At 40.6% G+C, this 16,077-nt stretch overlaps 1 protein-coding gene across 1 annotated transcript in view; it reads right to left on the reverse strand.

Annotated features, from left to right (window-relative positions):
• The window catches only part of CFAP54 (cilia and flagella associated protein 54), a 310,172-nt gene that overhangs the window by 113,298 nt on the left and 180,797 nt on the right, over positions 1-16,077 (reverse strand). Inside the window, exons 47-49 of the mRNA XM_030856338.2 lie at positions 12,396-12,518; positions 7,219-7,272; positions 2,248-2,455 (exon numbers count right to left, since the gene is read on the reverse strand). Coding sequence (XP_030712198.2) covers positions 2,248-2,455; positions 7,219-7,272; positions 12,396-12,518 — 385 coding nt within the window. The remainder of the gene's footprint in view (positions 1-2,247; positions 2,456-7,218; positions 7,273-12,395; positions 12,519-16,077) is intronic.

The raw sequence follows: 16,077 nt of genomic DNA on the forward strand, positions 1-16,077 counted from the left end.
ATCAGACATTAGAAGACAGGCTGATTCTTAAATTCTGAAAGGATCTTTTGGGTGCTTGGTGATGCCATTCAAGTTATTGGCTACTGATATAAAATAGTGGTTCCTCACCTGGGATCCCAGGACCCCTTAAGGTCCTCAAAGAATTGGGTTGGCCAGAAAGTTCGTTCAGGTTTTTCGTAAGCGGTTAGGAAAAACCCGAACGAATTTTTTGGCCAAACCAATATTTTGGGTCTTCCAGATATTTATAATATCTTGATAAGATCTCCTTGAAGTGTCAGTTCTGCTGATATGCTCCAAGACCTCCTTGGAAGTGTCAGTTCATGCCCCTCACTCTAAGAGCAGAGAGTGAGACCATTTGGAACAGCACAAACTACAATCCTCAAATATCTCAAAATTCCTACCCACAATCCAAAGTCAGCCCTCATTCTGAGCGAGGGAGCACTGAGAGAATTTAGATCACAAACTTTGCCTGCTATAGTAAGCCTGGCTTCTAGACTACAGAAGGGAGAAAAACTACAAGTGATTATTTGACTAGGAATTAATGCACAAATTACCCACCTAAAGAGACTAAGTTTGTCAAGTGGAAGAGGGAGTCCAGAATAACATGGAACTGAACACACCTGACTTCCTCCCTTCTTCCAACTTCAATTTGCCTGGCTCTTCTCCTAAATTAGGAGACTCTGGAGCTAGAGGGTCAGCTGAGTATGAGGGAGGGCCCAGAAGAAAGATCTGGGACTAGGTCTTCTCCCCTAAGGGAAAGTGAGAGACAGGCAAGGATAGAAACGGAGGAACGCTAGGATGATACCAGAACATGAGAAATCCTGGCAAGAGGTTAATCCACCTCTTTCTCCTGCTCTCTCTGCCTCCTGAGTGACCCCAACCCGTGTGGCCCTCCCATGTTGTAGCATGCCCCTCCCTCTTGGGAGCTGTAAATAACAAACTGTTTTCAATGGCAGCCATCTCCTGATCTGTTGGCCTCACCACACCTGAATAATAATAAAACTTACACTTTAAAACAGAGGCCAGTATTATTCTGATACTAAAACTAGACAAAGACACCATAAGAAAACTACACAATACATGTTATGAATATGGGTGCAAAAATCTTCAACAAAATCCTAGCAAACAATCCAGCAACATATAAAAAGAATTATATACACCATGACCAAGTGGGATTTATCCCAAGAAAGCAAGGTTGGTTAAACACTCAAAGATCAACCAATATAATACATGCCTACAGATAGAATAAAAAACAAAGACCATATAATCATCTTAATAGACACAGGAAAAGCATTTAATAAAATCCAACACCTTTTCATGATAAAATCACTCAACAACCTAGGAATAGAAGAGAAATTCTTCTAGCTGATAAAGGACATCTATGAAAAACCCACAGTTAACATCATACTTAGTGCTTAAAAAAAAACAAACAAACCTATTTTTAAGGCAACATTAACTCATTTGAAAAATATGTATATAGTTTTATGTGTATATATGGGCCATAAATCCCATCCATGGGTATCTTATCCTATAGAAATATACACTATAGTATGGATATGTAGTGCTTCCACACTGTTCCCTAGAAACAAAGTGAACGCACAACAGGGGAATGGCTGAATAAACCATGGGCTGTTCACAGCATAAAACACCGCACAGCTGGTTTAGGGGACCAAAGCAAATCAGCTGACTTGGAGTGGCTTAGCAAAGTTTTTTACATAAGAAATGCAAGAGGCAGAAAAATGTAAAATACATCATTTCTTAAATAAATGACAAATCCTATTTTGTATGTGCAGCTGACCCTTGATCAACATGGGGGTTAGGGACACTGACCCTCCATGCAGGTGAAAATCCATGTATAATTTACAGTTGGCGCTTGGTATAGACGGTCCTCTGTATCCACAGTTCAGCATCTGCAGATTCAACCAGCCACAGATTGTGCAGTACTGTAATATTCACTATTGAAAAATATTGGTGTATAAACAGACCTGTGCAATTCAAACCTGTGTTGTTCAAGGGTCAACTGTATATAATGTAAGAAAGTGGACAAATATGCAGATATATTGATGGATATGGATAGGCAGGTACCTAGACATAAGCACATATGTGTGTCATTAAGTGAGCTCAGAGAAAACCATGAAAGAATATCTACTAGAATGTTCATATGGATTATTGGGGGGTAGAGTGGGGGATAGGTGGGGAAAGGGAATAGAAAGAGAAATAAGCAAAAAAAATAGAACAAAAGATTACCTTTCAAGTTTGGGAGGTTTGGTCTGTTTTTCTCATTAATAAGACCATGGCAGACTGGTTTCATTTTGTGTTCTGGGACACAATTTATTGTTGCAGCCACATTTACTAAAAAGTATGCTTTAACAAAGGCAAACTTATTTAAGAGATGTTGCTGACCGACCGTAACCAGAATTAGAGGCAAGCCTTCGTTTATTAAATCATCAAGTGCCTAAAAAAAAATTTAAAAAAAAGACAAAGTAGTAAAATACTGTTTTCAGATATTATTAGCTTCAGTCCCCTTCTGCAGTCCTCATTTGGTGCAGGGTGAAGGAATTCAGGGATAGACATGAGGGAACATAATCGGCAGGTCCGTTGAGAGAGGCGTCACAACGATGCCAGCAGGTCCACAGTGCTCCTGCCGTTTCCCACCAGTTGGTTACCTGCCCCATGAGGCCAGCCCTGCCACACAGAGTGAGCCCAGTGCCGACAGCGAGGAGGGGACACCTTATCAAAATGGAGCAACTGACAAAGCTCATCAGCCATGCGTGCTGGCCGCTCTGCTTTAGCTCGAGTAAATTAGAGCTCGCAGGATGGGAAAAAGGGGAAGGACGGGAGGATACGCAAACCCCTTCCCAACTTAGCATCTGTGTCAGTCATGAGAATCCCCACCTTGAGGACTCCCTCCACTTCCTGGTCCCCTCCCTTGCATGCACACTTCCTTGGCAATCATGCTAAGTGGTACCACTTTAAGTTCCTGACCAAACCTCAGTGCCACCTGGTCATCATCCTGCATTTTCCCAGTCCATTCACTCTTGCTGTCTCCTAGACAACCAATTCATGCCCTTCTTGTTTCTAAATTCTAACACTTTCTCCCCAATGCCCCTCCCAGCTAGTAACCTTGCTTGCTATACTTAAATGAGAAAACTGAAGCAGTCAGAGTAGTGTCCACAGACCTCACAGCTCCACCCTTCTCACCTATCCAAGCATCTGCCTCACTGCCCTGCCTTCCTTCCTGCTTCCTAAGGCTGGTGCCACCACTCAGGCCATCAGTCCTGTCCCCACTGGTATACTCAGCCATTCTCTCCTACATCATAAGTGCCCTTTCTAACAAATACCATATGATATCACTTACATGTGGAATCTAAAGTATGACACAAATGAACTTATCTATGAAACAGAAACAGACACAGAGAACAGACTTGTGGTTGCCAAGGGGAGAAGGTGGGGGAGGGACGCACTGGGAGTTTGGGGTTAGCAGACATAAACTATTATATATGGAATGGGTAAACAACAAAGTCCTATTGTATAGCACAGAGAACTAAATTCAGTATCCTATGATAAACCATAATGTAAAAGAATATGAAAAATAATGTATATATATACATATGTATAACTGAATCATTTTGCTGTATAGCAGAAATTAACACAAAATTGAAAATCACCTATACTTCAATTTAAAAAAATGTTCCCTTTCTACAGAGACATTCCCATCAGCACACAGCCATGCTGTCTTCACCTCCATTTTAAAAACCAAAAACTCTCTATACCCTGACTTCCCCCTCCAGTTACTACCCTAATTCTCACTTCCCCTAACAGCAACAACCTACAAGGTTGTCAATATTCCAATCTCTCTCCTTTCATTGGCTTTTAAACCTACTCCAACCTTACACTGAAACCCTTTGGTCAAGGTCACCAATGGTCTACACTTGGCTAAATCTAATGGTTAATTCTCAGTCTTCGTATGCCATGTTACTTTAATCTAAGACACCATTATTTTATATGCCAATTAAACTTTCACATGCCCACAATTGTAAAATGCATTCTGATTGCAGAGCTATTAAATGTTTTTAAAAATTCATGTTTAAGACTTCGTGAATTATGGTAGTGCATTTCTCAGCAAAATCTGACACTATTAATCATTCCCTCTTCTGAAAATGCTTCTTCTCTTGGCTTTCAAGCCACCACACTCCCTTGGTTTCTTTCCTATTACATCCACTACTCCTTTTCCGTCTTCTTTGCTGGTTCCTCCTCTTTTCCTATACTTCTAAATATTGGAGTGTCCCAGGGCTCCATCCTCTTCCATCCCCTCATTCTCTCCCCTTCGATGATCTTAATCAGGCTCATGGTTTTAATCTCATCTAAATGCTGATTAAATCCCAAGTTTTTGTCTCCAGCTCCAACTTCTCTTCTAACTCAAGACTCATATAATCAACTTCTGACTCAATTCTTCCACTTGGATGTCTAACAGATATCTCAAACTCAACCTGTCCAAAACTGTATTCCTAGTCTCCCACACAAACACAAACACACACACACACACACACACACACACACAGTATAAGCTCTATGAGGACTGAGAATCTGTCTGTATTATTGGTTAACTAATGTGTTTGATTGACAGTACCTGCCACACAGTAGACTCAATGGATTAGCTAAAGTGATCCCTTTAAAACACAAGTAGATCAGGCCACACCTCGGCCCTAAACCCTCCAGTGGCTCCTCCTTTTGTTCAGAGTAGGAGCGTAGGTGACAAAAGCCCTACAAGGCCCTTCTCCATCTGAGCACCCCACCACCATCTACCCTGTTATCTCTCTGACCTTGTCTCCAACTGCTCTCCCATCATTCACACAACTCTAGCCACACTGGCCAAGATGTCCCTCACTAAGCTAGACAATCCTGCCCCAGGGCCTTTGCACTCACTGTAGCCTGTTCTTAGATTATTCTTTCCCCAGATTTCATAGGACTTGCACCTTTACCTGCTTCAGGTCTGTTCACCAATGTCACCTCAGTGAGGACTAAGCTGATTGTCCCATTCAAAATTACAACCCCAGTCTAGCCCCATGTTCCCAATCCCCTTTATGAGCTGCTGGGTTCATTTTCCCCTACAGCATGGTTCACCTCCTAACATACTATATAATTTACTCATTTATAACGTGTACATATATATGTTTATTACTAGTCTTGCCCACTAAAATATAAGCTCCCTGAGGGCTTAGAATTTGTTTTGTTGATTAACTGATGTATTTATCTGACAGCACAAGAAGAGTACCTTGCACACAATAGGCTCTTATTAAATATTTGTTGAATTAATATAAAAGGCAGATGCTGGGGCTATGTATTCTAAAAAAAAAAAAAAAAAAGAAATTATTTGCCTTACATGAACTAAAAAAAGAAAACCCTCACTGTTTGGGAGAGTATGAGGCAATGCTCGCAGTGGGGAGATCTGTTGCTGTTGTTCATTCTCCTTCCTTAAGCCCTTCTAAAGGGTGGAAAGCAATACCTGCCAAACAGCCAGACATGGAGCAGCTCTGAGCCTGACCTGGTAACAAATGATCGTGCTAAGGAAATGGTTGACATTCTCCATCTAGAAAAGAAACTTCAGACTGGTTGGGGGCGGGGTGTGTGTGTAGGAGAAGGTTTCTCTTTTCTATCCACAGCAAACAGTGATTTAATGAGCCCTGACAATTACACACAAACTCTTGAGGATCAAAAGAAGATTAATTAGTAATGCTATCCAACACTCCTTCCTCTCCCTCTATACAGAAAATATGAAGTGCAGTCTGAAGCGTCTTAAGCAGACCAACAGTTCTGTTTTAATTAATTAGCTAACAGAAATCGGTTTTCCATTATACAGTACTGTCAGTCTCTTTTTGTTTAAAAAAAAAAAAAAAGATCAGACAAACATTCCTTTTATACCCAAGACCACTTTCATAACCAAAACCAAAAGAAGTGTTTTTAGGATGCCCTGGCATTTATGACTGGAAAGAAATAAATATTCCGAAGCATCCCAAGGTCTCAGAACACTAAAATGAAAGATGAATATGTATTTGTATCTTCCTAATACCAGTTCTTTCATTCCAGGCAACTTGCTTATAAATTAAAACAAATTTTAAGGCAAAAACAATGAATCATCTGAAGCATAATTAAAAGTGAAGTTTGTGGAATAAAATTAACAATAATAGAAAAGTAATAAGATTACATTTAATAAAAGGTAGATAAATTCCTACCAAAATTATGGAGGAAAAAAATAAAGCAATTTTGAGGAAATGTCTCTCAAAGTTATTTCATAAAAATTAATACTTAGTGAAACAGAATGCTGTTTCTGAGCATTTAAAAAAACCAAAAACTATGTGTACCCGTCTATATGCATTAACTATCACCTGCCTGTGTGAACCCCTTGCCCCTCTGTAACCCCCTTAACAATGGTTGCCCTACCACCCTTCCACTCCAACACTTCCTAGTGGACAAACTGCTGGGACTCTAAGATTTTTTTAATGACTTCATAAAATTTAAATGCTTTTAGGTCACCAAAAGTTTAAAACCCAATCATTCCATTAATGACAAGAATAAACCTATTGGGAAGGGCAGTCTGGTCCTCTCTTTGTAAAAAATAGTGGGGAAATCGGAGGAATTGCTTATAAAAATGTCATATGAAAACCTTCCTTTAGCTAATGCTATGATGGTAATCATACTGTAATATATAAACGTATCAAATCAATGCATTGTACACCTTAAACTTACACAATGTTATATGTCAGTTATACCCTCCAAAAAAATTGAAAAAGAAAAAAAAAAGAAAACCTTCCATACATTGGCTGAGAGGCAGTCTCAGACTGGGGCAATGGATCCGAGCAAAAGCAGTATTGAACAGGTGGGCTGTCACAAAATCCTTTACTGATGATCAAAGTTATTAGGTAACTAAGATAGATATTAGATACTTGGCATGGCTAGATAAGCAAACTGAATATGCATGTGTAACTGAAAACTGAGGAGCAGTGACTGATATTTGCTCCATCTGAAAACCAGATCAGTTTGGGTCCGACCGTATCTCTGGCCTCAATATTTGGAGATCAGACTCCATTACCAGACATAGAAGAGCATATTACACAGCAGATACTCAAAAACAAAGATTATACATACCAAAAAGATTGAAATGACTCAAAAATTATGCACACTAAATATCCAGTATTTATAAAATATCATTATCCTTACCTGCATATTTTCTTTACTAGTAAGAGGTTTTCCCGAGTCAAATGATTGAAATAGCTGTCAATATACAAAATGTTAACATTAGAAACAAGAGTATTGAGAGCTCCTTTAGATGAAACTGTTAATGTGTTCTAAAACTATCTTAAATATAATTTTTGTTATAAAATTAATCCATGCTCTAGTCAGAAAAGACAAGTATAGTATAAAGAAGAAAGCAAAAATCAACATCTTTAGGTTGTCAATGTTAATATCTAGGTGACTTTACTACCAATTTCTTTTTGATGTATTTTAAAATTTTGTATATGTATTTGGATTCCTTTTCACTAAATGTTACATCATAATTATTTTCCCACACCATTAAGTTATTTGTAAACCTCGTCTAATAGCTCAGTAATGTTCTATCCTATGAATGTGGCATAATAACTTAACCTCTCTCCTATTGTTAGACATCTAAGAAGACCACTTCTCATCCTCACCCCACCATTCAGCCCTGGTTTGAATAATATTGGTGACTATTTTGCTGGTATTTCTGATTATAACCTTTGGATAGATTCCTGGAAGCAGAAGTGCTGGGTCATAAGATAAGACTATATTGAGAAAATTGAAAAGGGGTAGCTCAATCTACCTTCCACCCATGTTGTATGAAAATGCCAGGATTACTGCACTTTCAATAGCATTGCGTATTAGCACTTAAAATTGTTTTTGCCAGTTTGAGGTAAATTGTATGACTCTTCACAATGATGCTTTTTGTGGTTCTTCCCTTGTTTGTGAATTACCTGTTAATATGTTTGGCTCTAAATATAATGCTGCATTAGAAAACATTCAATTCATTTGTCACAGAACATTGTTGTATCGTTATGAGGGTGCATCCCTTCTGGTACAGCTGCCCTTTTTAAAAGGTGCCCATTCTTAGATGTCAATACTAACACCACATCCACATCCTCTTGGTCACCTGGAAGTCACCAGCATCTTCCATGAACAGGCCACTCATATGTGCGTGGTATCCTACTTCGAGCACCTGTACCTCTTTGACTGAGGGCATTCTGTGGCCACAGGAGAGTTTCAGGAGAGGCTGAAAGTGCAGGGAGCAACCCCTACGAATGAGGGGCAAGAGACAGTCTCTCTGCAGGCCCCACCTGCCCATGGCGGGGATCTCATTAATGCTCTGTGGAGTGGTTTTCCTCGTCTCCCTGTCTGACTTTCCCACTCACTCACTGTTCTTCCTGGAATCATCTCTCAAACACACTAATTGTTCCCAAATCTTTGTCTCAGGATCTGCTTTTGAGGAACCCCTAAATCAAGACATCACATATTGCTCTTATCGGAAGAAAGTGCTGGTGAGTGTTTAAAAACATTTCTTTTTTTGAAGATATTCTTTATTTCCTTTAACACATTGAAAAGTGAGTAACTGAATCCAGGGAGAGACCTTTGGTGATATAATTTGAAGAGAGTTAATGATGGGACTTTAGATTTGGTGATGAGAGCAGAATCGAAATATGAGTATATTAAAAAAAAAAACAGAATTTTTTTTAAAAGCCCGTGAAAAGTTCAATCATAGGGCTTCCCTGGTGGCGCAGTGGTTGAGAGTCCGCCTGCCGATGCAGGGGACACGGGTTCGTGCCCCGGTCCGGGAAGGTCCCACATGCCACGGAGCGGCTGGGCCTGTGAGCCATGGCCGCCGAGCCTGCGCGTCCAGAGCCTGTGCTCCGCAACGGGAGAGGCCACAACAGTGAGAGGCCCGCGTACCGCAAAAAAAAAAAAAAAAAAAATTTCAATCATAATCTGTAAGACTTTTCCAGTAACTGCTTTACAACTGAAATTTAATTCATTAATCCTGTCTTTAAATAACTAGCCTGCAGCCTAATAACGTTGGCACCTATTTTAATTTTAAACCCTGAACGCACTTCCTCTTTTAATTACACTTTTTAAATTCCCAACTGAAGCTGGAAAAGCTGCAAATTAACTTTGAGAACACAAAATTTGAAGTCATAATCCATCGGGAAACAATTCGCCCACACTTTTGTCTTATGAAAACTAGTTGATAAAAAATGAAGTTTGGAATTTATCTGTAAAAATGAGTTTCAGACCACTTGTCCATTTGTTTTGGTGAAAGCAGTAACCATTGAAAACTCTCTTGTTTCCTATTCTACCCAACGGGCTTCCCTTTCCTTCTTGTCTTCCGGACCCTATATGTGGAGGGCCCCAAGTTTCAGTCCTCTGCCTTTTACTTTCCATTATCTGCCTTGGTCCCCAGCTGCTCTCCCCCAGTCCCATGACTTTAAATTTCTGCCGATGCTCCCAAATTTACCTGCAGCTTCAAACTCTCCCCTGAATTCCAGAACATATACTCTCTACACCTACCTAGGCTGTATCTCCACCTGCTTGTCCACTAGGAATCTCACACTTAACACGCTCTACGCCTGCCTTGGGGCAGCGGGACTCCCCATCTCAGTCAATGAAAACTCTTTGGTACCTGCTGCTCACATTGAACACTCTGTAGTCAGGTCTGACTTCTTTCTCTTACATCCCACATCTCAACCATCATTAGCAAATGCTGTCAGCTCTACCTTTGCCATGTGCCCAGAATTCTACCACTTTTCACTCCTCCCACCACTGTTACCCCGACCACTGTCACATCTCACTCAGGTCATTGGCAAAGGCCTTCTCCCTGGTCTCCCCATTTATACCCAAGCTCATCCACAGCCCATTCCCCAAACAGCAACAAAGCGGTTCTTTGAAATTTACTTCCTGTCCCATCGCTCCTCTGTTCAAAGCTCTACAAGGCTTCCCATCTCATTTAGAGTAAACTCCAGTCCTCCCCCAGCCCTGGGCGGTCCGACATGACCTGGCTCCTGGGTCCTGCCCCCTCTCCTCTTCCTCTCTAACCCAGCCTCACGTGGCCTTTCCGGTTTTCCTCAACCACATCTTACAGGCCTTTGCCCTTGCACTGCCTCCTATTTGGAAGGTTGTTCCCTCAAACCTTTCACTCCCTTATTAGAGAGACTTCCCAAACCACCCTCAACAGAACAGCTACCCACCGCTCTGGTCACTTCCTGTCCCTCAGCTCAGCTTGATTGTCCATCAGAGCATGTCACCATCTGACATGTAGTTATGTGCTTAATGTGTTTATTATTTGTCTTCCTCACTGGACTGTCCAATAGTAACATGCCTCCAGGAAGGCAATAACTCCATTTATCTTTCTACTGCTCTATTCCCATGTCTGGAATAGTGCCTGTATTCAGTCAGCACTCAATAAATATTTTTAAATGAATTAAAATATAATTTAAATAACAAAATGCAAACTATTTTACAACAGGGAAAGGCTGTTGCTTGAGAAGCAAGCAAGAAAATACTGCTATGGGGCTTCCCTGGTGGCGCAGTGGTTAAGAATCCGCCTGCCAATGCAGGGGACACGGGTTCAAGCCCTAGTCCGGGAAGATCCCACATGCCGCGGAGCAACTAAGCCCGTGTGCCACAACTGCTGAGCCTGCGCTCTAGGGCCTGTGAGCCACAACTACTGAGCCCTCATGCCACAACTACTGAAGCCTGTGCGCCTGGAGCCCGTGCTCCGCAACAAGAGAAGCCACCGCAATGAGAAGCCCGCGCACCGCAACGAAGAGTAGCCCCCACTCCCGCAACTAGAGAAAGCCCACGCGCAGCAAGGAAGACCCACCGCAGCCAAAAATAAATAAATAAACTTAAAAAAAAAAAAAAAAAAGAAAGAAAATACTGCTAATTTAACCCAGGTAACAAGATGAAATAGTTTGTGCTATAGAAAATGAACCAAAAAACATGACTGACTCCCACATAGACAGCTAGATAGATAAATATACAGTCGTCCCTTGGTAACTGTGAGGGATTGGTTTCAGGATTCCCCACCCCCCATAGCAAAATCTGCAATGCTCAAGTCCCTCATATAAAATGGCACAGTATTTGCATATAACTTAGGCTCATCCTCCCATATACTTTAAATCATTTCTAGATTACTTATAATGCCTAATACAATGTAAATGGTACGTAAATAACTGCTAGCATGCAAATTTAAGTTTTGCGTTTTGGAATTCTCTGGAATTTTTTCCCAAATATTTTCAATCCATGGTTGGTTGAAGCCACTGACGTGGAACCCACGGATACAGAGGGTCCACTGTAGATGTATAGACATACACACACGTATCTGATCGTCTACTGATCGTCCCTCTTAGGATTTTCTGTAGATAACTTGACACTTAACCTCATTACGATAAACTATAACACTGTAGCAGTCATATTGAGAAAAAAGCAGCAACCTTTTAGGGGTATACACTGAAGTAATGTATGCATTATATGTAAATATGTCTGCCTATGCAAGTAGTTTTCAAGACATAACTATTCCGCAGTTTCTTTTAGGTCCTCTGAATTTGAATCCCACCAGCATGTATCGTGTCTGCCAGTCTCACTCCTCACACATATGGTCTCTCCCAGGGAACTGACTTGTTGCTTTCTCCTATTTCCTTTACTGCTGGCCCTTGGATGAGGGTCCAAGCATCTCCCCCAAGCAAGATCACCCAGGGATTCCCAGATCACCACAAAAACCAAAGCAGAGGACAATAAGAGCTCACTCTGATTTAAATATAAAGGTCAGTATTCATTTTCAAGGATGCTTCAATCATGCAATTTACAAATACAAATTAAGCAAGCCAGGTAGAACTCTCTCCCAAAGTCAAAAAAGACTAGACAAAATAGAGGAACATTCTCCCCTCACAAAAATCAGAAGAAATGTGAACACATGCTTAACTCTTTGGTATAAAGTATATAAATCAAAATATCCAAATAAAACATGAAGAGAGACCATTTTGACTAAGACTATTAACTAGAAATTATAAGCTCAGACCCAAAAGTCTAAGAGATAGTGGCTGATCAGTGTGTCTACTGAGACTGTCCATGACAACACAAAGTTAAAATTCCACAGTAAAAACCTACTGCAAGACCACACTCCCCTCCCCGTCATGACACCCACCCTTCTTCCATTTCAGACAAAGGAAACCTTGTGTATGTCTGATGTTAGCTTAACAAAGAAGTTTGCAGTACCAGAGACTTGTAAATACCCTTTTGCGGAAGCATTCCCTAGATTTTAGGAATGTAGCCTTCAAAAGGACCTTCAAAAGGTTAAAAATGGCTTTGAATCGAATTGGCAGGTTTACCTTCATTCTTCCAGTAGCTTTACAGCCAGCGGGTACTGAAGAAGGCATGTTTTTTCCATAAAAAATCTGGGATATCTCATGAAAGGCTTCGGAAAAGAATCCTAAATCTATAAGGACTTCTATCTTTAAAGAAAAGAAAAAAAAGAGATTCTAAATTAAACCATTTGTTTCACTTACAAATTTTAGAAAAAAATCATCAACTTGCCAAGATCCAAAATTTCTGCTTCGTATTGGTAACGCGTTATAAGTTAATGTTTAGACGACACAGTGGTAGAGATGCATGTGTCTGTGTGTAAGCCAGTTCACGTGTGCAGGGGACCAAGAAGCTAGTAAATCACATCAAGTGACTTTTCAAAACAACGGCCGTTCATGAGATGTGGCTTTTACTTTATCAGACGCAAACACTTAAAAAATAGGATAGACACAGAAGAGTTTTAAAAAATTGAACTCATCCTTTTGTTCCCATGGTCAAGTATGGTTTAAAAGAAAGACAAAACAAAAACACTCCTGATTTCTCTAACACTCTGAGGAATGTAAAACAAACCAGGAGATGAATTCCACAATGCATCAACCGTTCATTTCCTTATCCACAAGGAATGGACACTGTCGATTTTACAGACATGTATTTAACAACATTAGTCAACTGGTAACTATATATTGTACATGGCTTATTTTGAATATAATCCAGCAAGACTTTCAATTAGGAAGTTACAAGAAGAAATCAAATCATCAAATGCACGCGTTCATTCAGCAGGTATACTGAGCTCCTCTTCTGCACCAAGCTCTCTTGGAGGTTACCTCCATTGGGATATACGGTGAGCTAAAGTTAAGTGATACATGAAGATATACACAGTATGAAAAGAGATAAAAGGTACTGACAAAATACTATTTTTGAAACTGTGGTTAAGAGGGACTTCTCTGAGGAGAAAACCTTCAAGAGAAGGTTTGGGAATGATATGATGGAGGGAGACATGAAAACTGCTGAGGGGACCTTGACTACAAAGGTCACATGGTGGCAGGAGCAATCCTGGGGTCTTGGTGTGTTCAGGGGACAGCCTGTGTGGCAGGAGCTTAGGGACAGAGGAGAAGAGGGTTGGGAGGTAGGTGCGAATGGTGGCCTGTAGACCAGAGTGGAGACTCGGGATTTGATTCTTTGCATGGTAAGTGATTGGAGAGTTTTAAACAGGGCAGGGCCTGTACCTTACTTATGTTTTGAAAACGTCTAGCGACTTTACAGAGAACAGAGATGGGTAAATTGTGGAAGTAGGGAGTGAAGTACAAACTTGGATGAAGATGATATATATCTAAAACACAGAAAAAGAAAATCCAACTTATCCTCAACATTATACTCATCTTACTCTCTCTTTTCCTTTAACTACTATCTTAGGAATCTCAAGAGTGTACCAATTTTAAAGAAATAAAAAGAAGGTAAGTTAGAAGGAAACAGGATGTGACAACAACATAAAAATAAAACATAAGAAGTCAGGAGAATATTTTTACTGATGAAGAGAAAACAGCTCGTCTATTGAGTTGCATACTTTGGCTCTTGCCTAAGACACCTTGGGCTCTAATCTCCCTGGTGCCACATAATATCAAAGTAGGCATTAGGGAGTCGTTGGAGCTCTTTGCCCCTTGGAGGAAACATTTCCCCATATCTGTGTAAGGTTAGTTTCCTCTGGGCTTGAGTGTGAGATTGCTGTACATGGACCACCTGTTCAGGCTACCTCTGGTTCAGTTTATCGAACCAATCTGACCATATGAAAAAGCCGTGGTGATAATAACGGACATGTATTTTCAGAAACAATGAACACTGTGAACACAAACAAGCCAGATGGGAAAAAGAACTGCTCATAAATCAACCCTTCAGTCATACAAATACAGAACCATCAGTACCCTTCCCAGGAATGCCGGATATGTTGAGAGTAATAAATCTTTCAGGATGCTGGCAGTTCTAAAGTGAAGCCAGACCAGTTGATCATAAAGAGGTCTTAAAGCTTCCCCTGGAAGACACTAGTGCAACTGTAGAGACTTAACAGTGTGATCTACTTTTCTTTGATTTGTCAGAAAGCATCATCGTTTGCTATTTCCTGATTACGACTTTTCTCTCTTCCCACTAACGGTTTAGTTTAGTTCAGGAAGGTCAGGCAAACTCTGCCTATGGGGGCTATCATTCCTTCCTCTGTATGATGCATTAATTGACCATTTTCAGTGGTTCTGCCAACACTCTAGTTGCGTTTCCAGTCCTACTATGCTGATAAGATCCCAGTCCCATCTCACTCTGTTCCTGACACACCTACCAGATATATCTGATCACGTCCTTCTCCTGATCAAAACTGTCATGAGTTCCCCCTCCCAACCCAAGGCTAGAGAAGACAGTCCACAGTTCTTCACTGACTTTTAAGCTACTCTAGTACAAAAACAGTTGCCAAGTGCTAACAATCAGTAAGAAATAGTCATTTAATCAAAAACTTTACTCCAGATTCTTTCAGTGCCTCTCTGGACTGCCTTCTGACACGTTACTAGTTGTCACTGCAACCCTTCCATGCTTCTTGCCTCCTGTGACATCAGAATAAAACTGTGATGCAATTCTGACACCACAACCTCCTCCCTTCTCTCACTGCTCAGCCTCCGATTACACCTCGGCTTGAAATTCAAGACTGGGCCCCTGGTCTCCTCCACATCACGGACCTCTGGCGTCCTCATGTAATCTACTCCAAACTGCCTGATCAAGACCTCCACTCCAGTCTAACCCAACCACCTCTACCCCCTAAACAAGTCAATACTTCCTCACCTCTACACCTTTCAGACTACTGTCTGCTGAGAATGCTCCCTTCTTCCCCTCTCCTACTCAGTTAGTTCTGTTTTTTTCAAGCTGAAATCTTATCTACTTCGTTGAAACCTAGAGACCCAGAGCCATTTTCCCCTCTTTCAAACTCCTGGAAACAGTGTTCGTCACACTCCTTTGGAAATGATCAAGTGGGAGGTACACACATTATTCTCTTGTGTGTATGTCCCATCTCTCTTCCCTATTTTCACTTCTTTACAAAAGCAAAGACCATGGGTTACATTTCTTTGATTGGAGTTACTAACACGGTGCCTTATATAGGAGATACTTGATAAATGTTGTTTCAAAGATAAAACAATAAACATTTACCAAGTATCTTCTCGGTGAGTTCCCACCAAACACCAAGGACAGTGTGGACAGGAGACACTTGATATACGTCTAAAGATTTTAAATCCAATTCAACAATTAATTACTGAATATCAAGTATATAAATTTATTACTCAAGACACTATAGGGAACCAAAAGATGCAAAAGATACAGGCCTTAGCCTCGAGAATTTTGCAGTCTTGAAGAGAGCACTGTTTTAAAAACAGAGAAAAGTTGTATGCAGTTTTTTAAAAACTGTTATTAGAATTCAAAAGCCAGAGAACTGTTAAGAGTTCAGTAACTCAGAAAGGGTGAACCGGAATTCATGGCTGATTACAAATTATTTATTCCCAGGTTAAAATGTATTATCTTAAGAGCATCACAATTCCTGTTAGGGAAGGTGTTATCTTTATTCAGAAAGAGAATGCAATGGACAATTTGGGTCTGAAAACAGGGCCCACAGGCAGGGTCTTGATGGAGAGAGCAGTTCAAAGGGCAGTCTTATTTTCCCTTATTAGAAAATGTGAAGGA

Source organism: Globicephala melas, chromosome 10 (assembly GCF_963455315.2).
Source record: "Globicephala melas chromosome 10, mGloMel1.2, whole genome shotgun sequence".
Lineage (NCBI taxonomy): Eukaryota > Metazoa > Chordata > Mammalia > Artiodactyla > Delphinidae > Globicephala > Globicephala melas.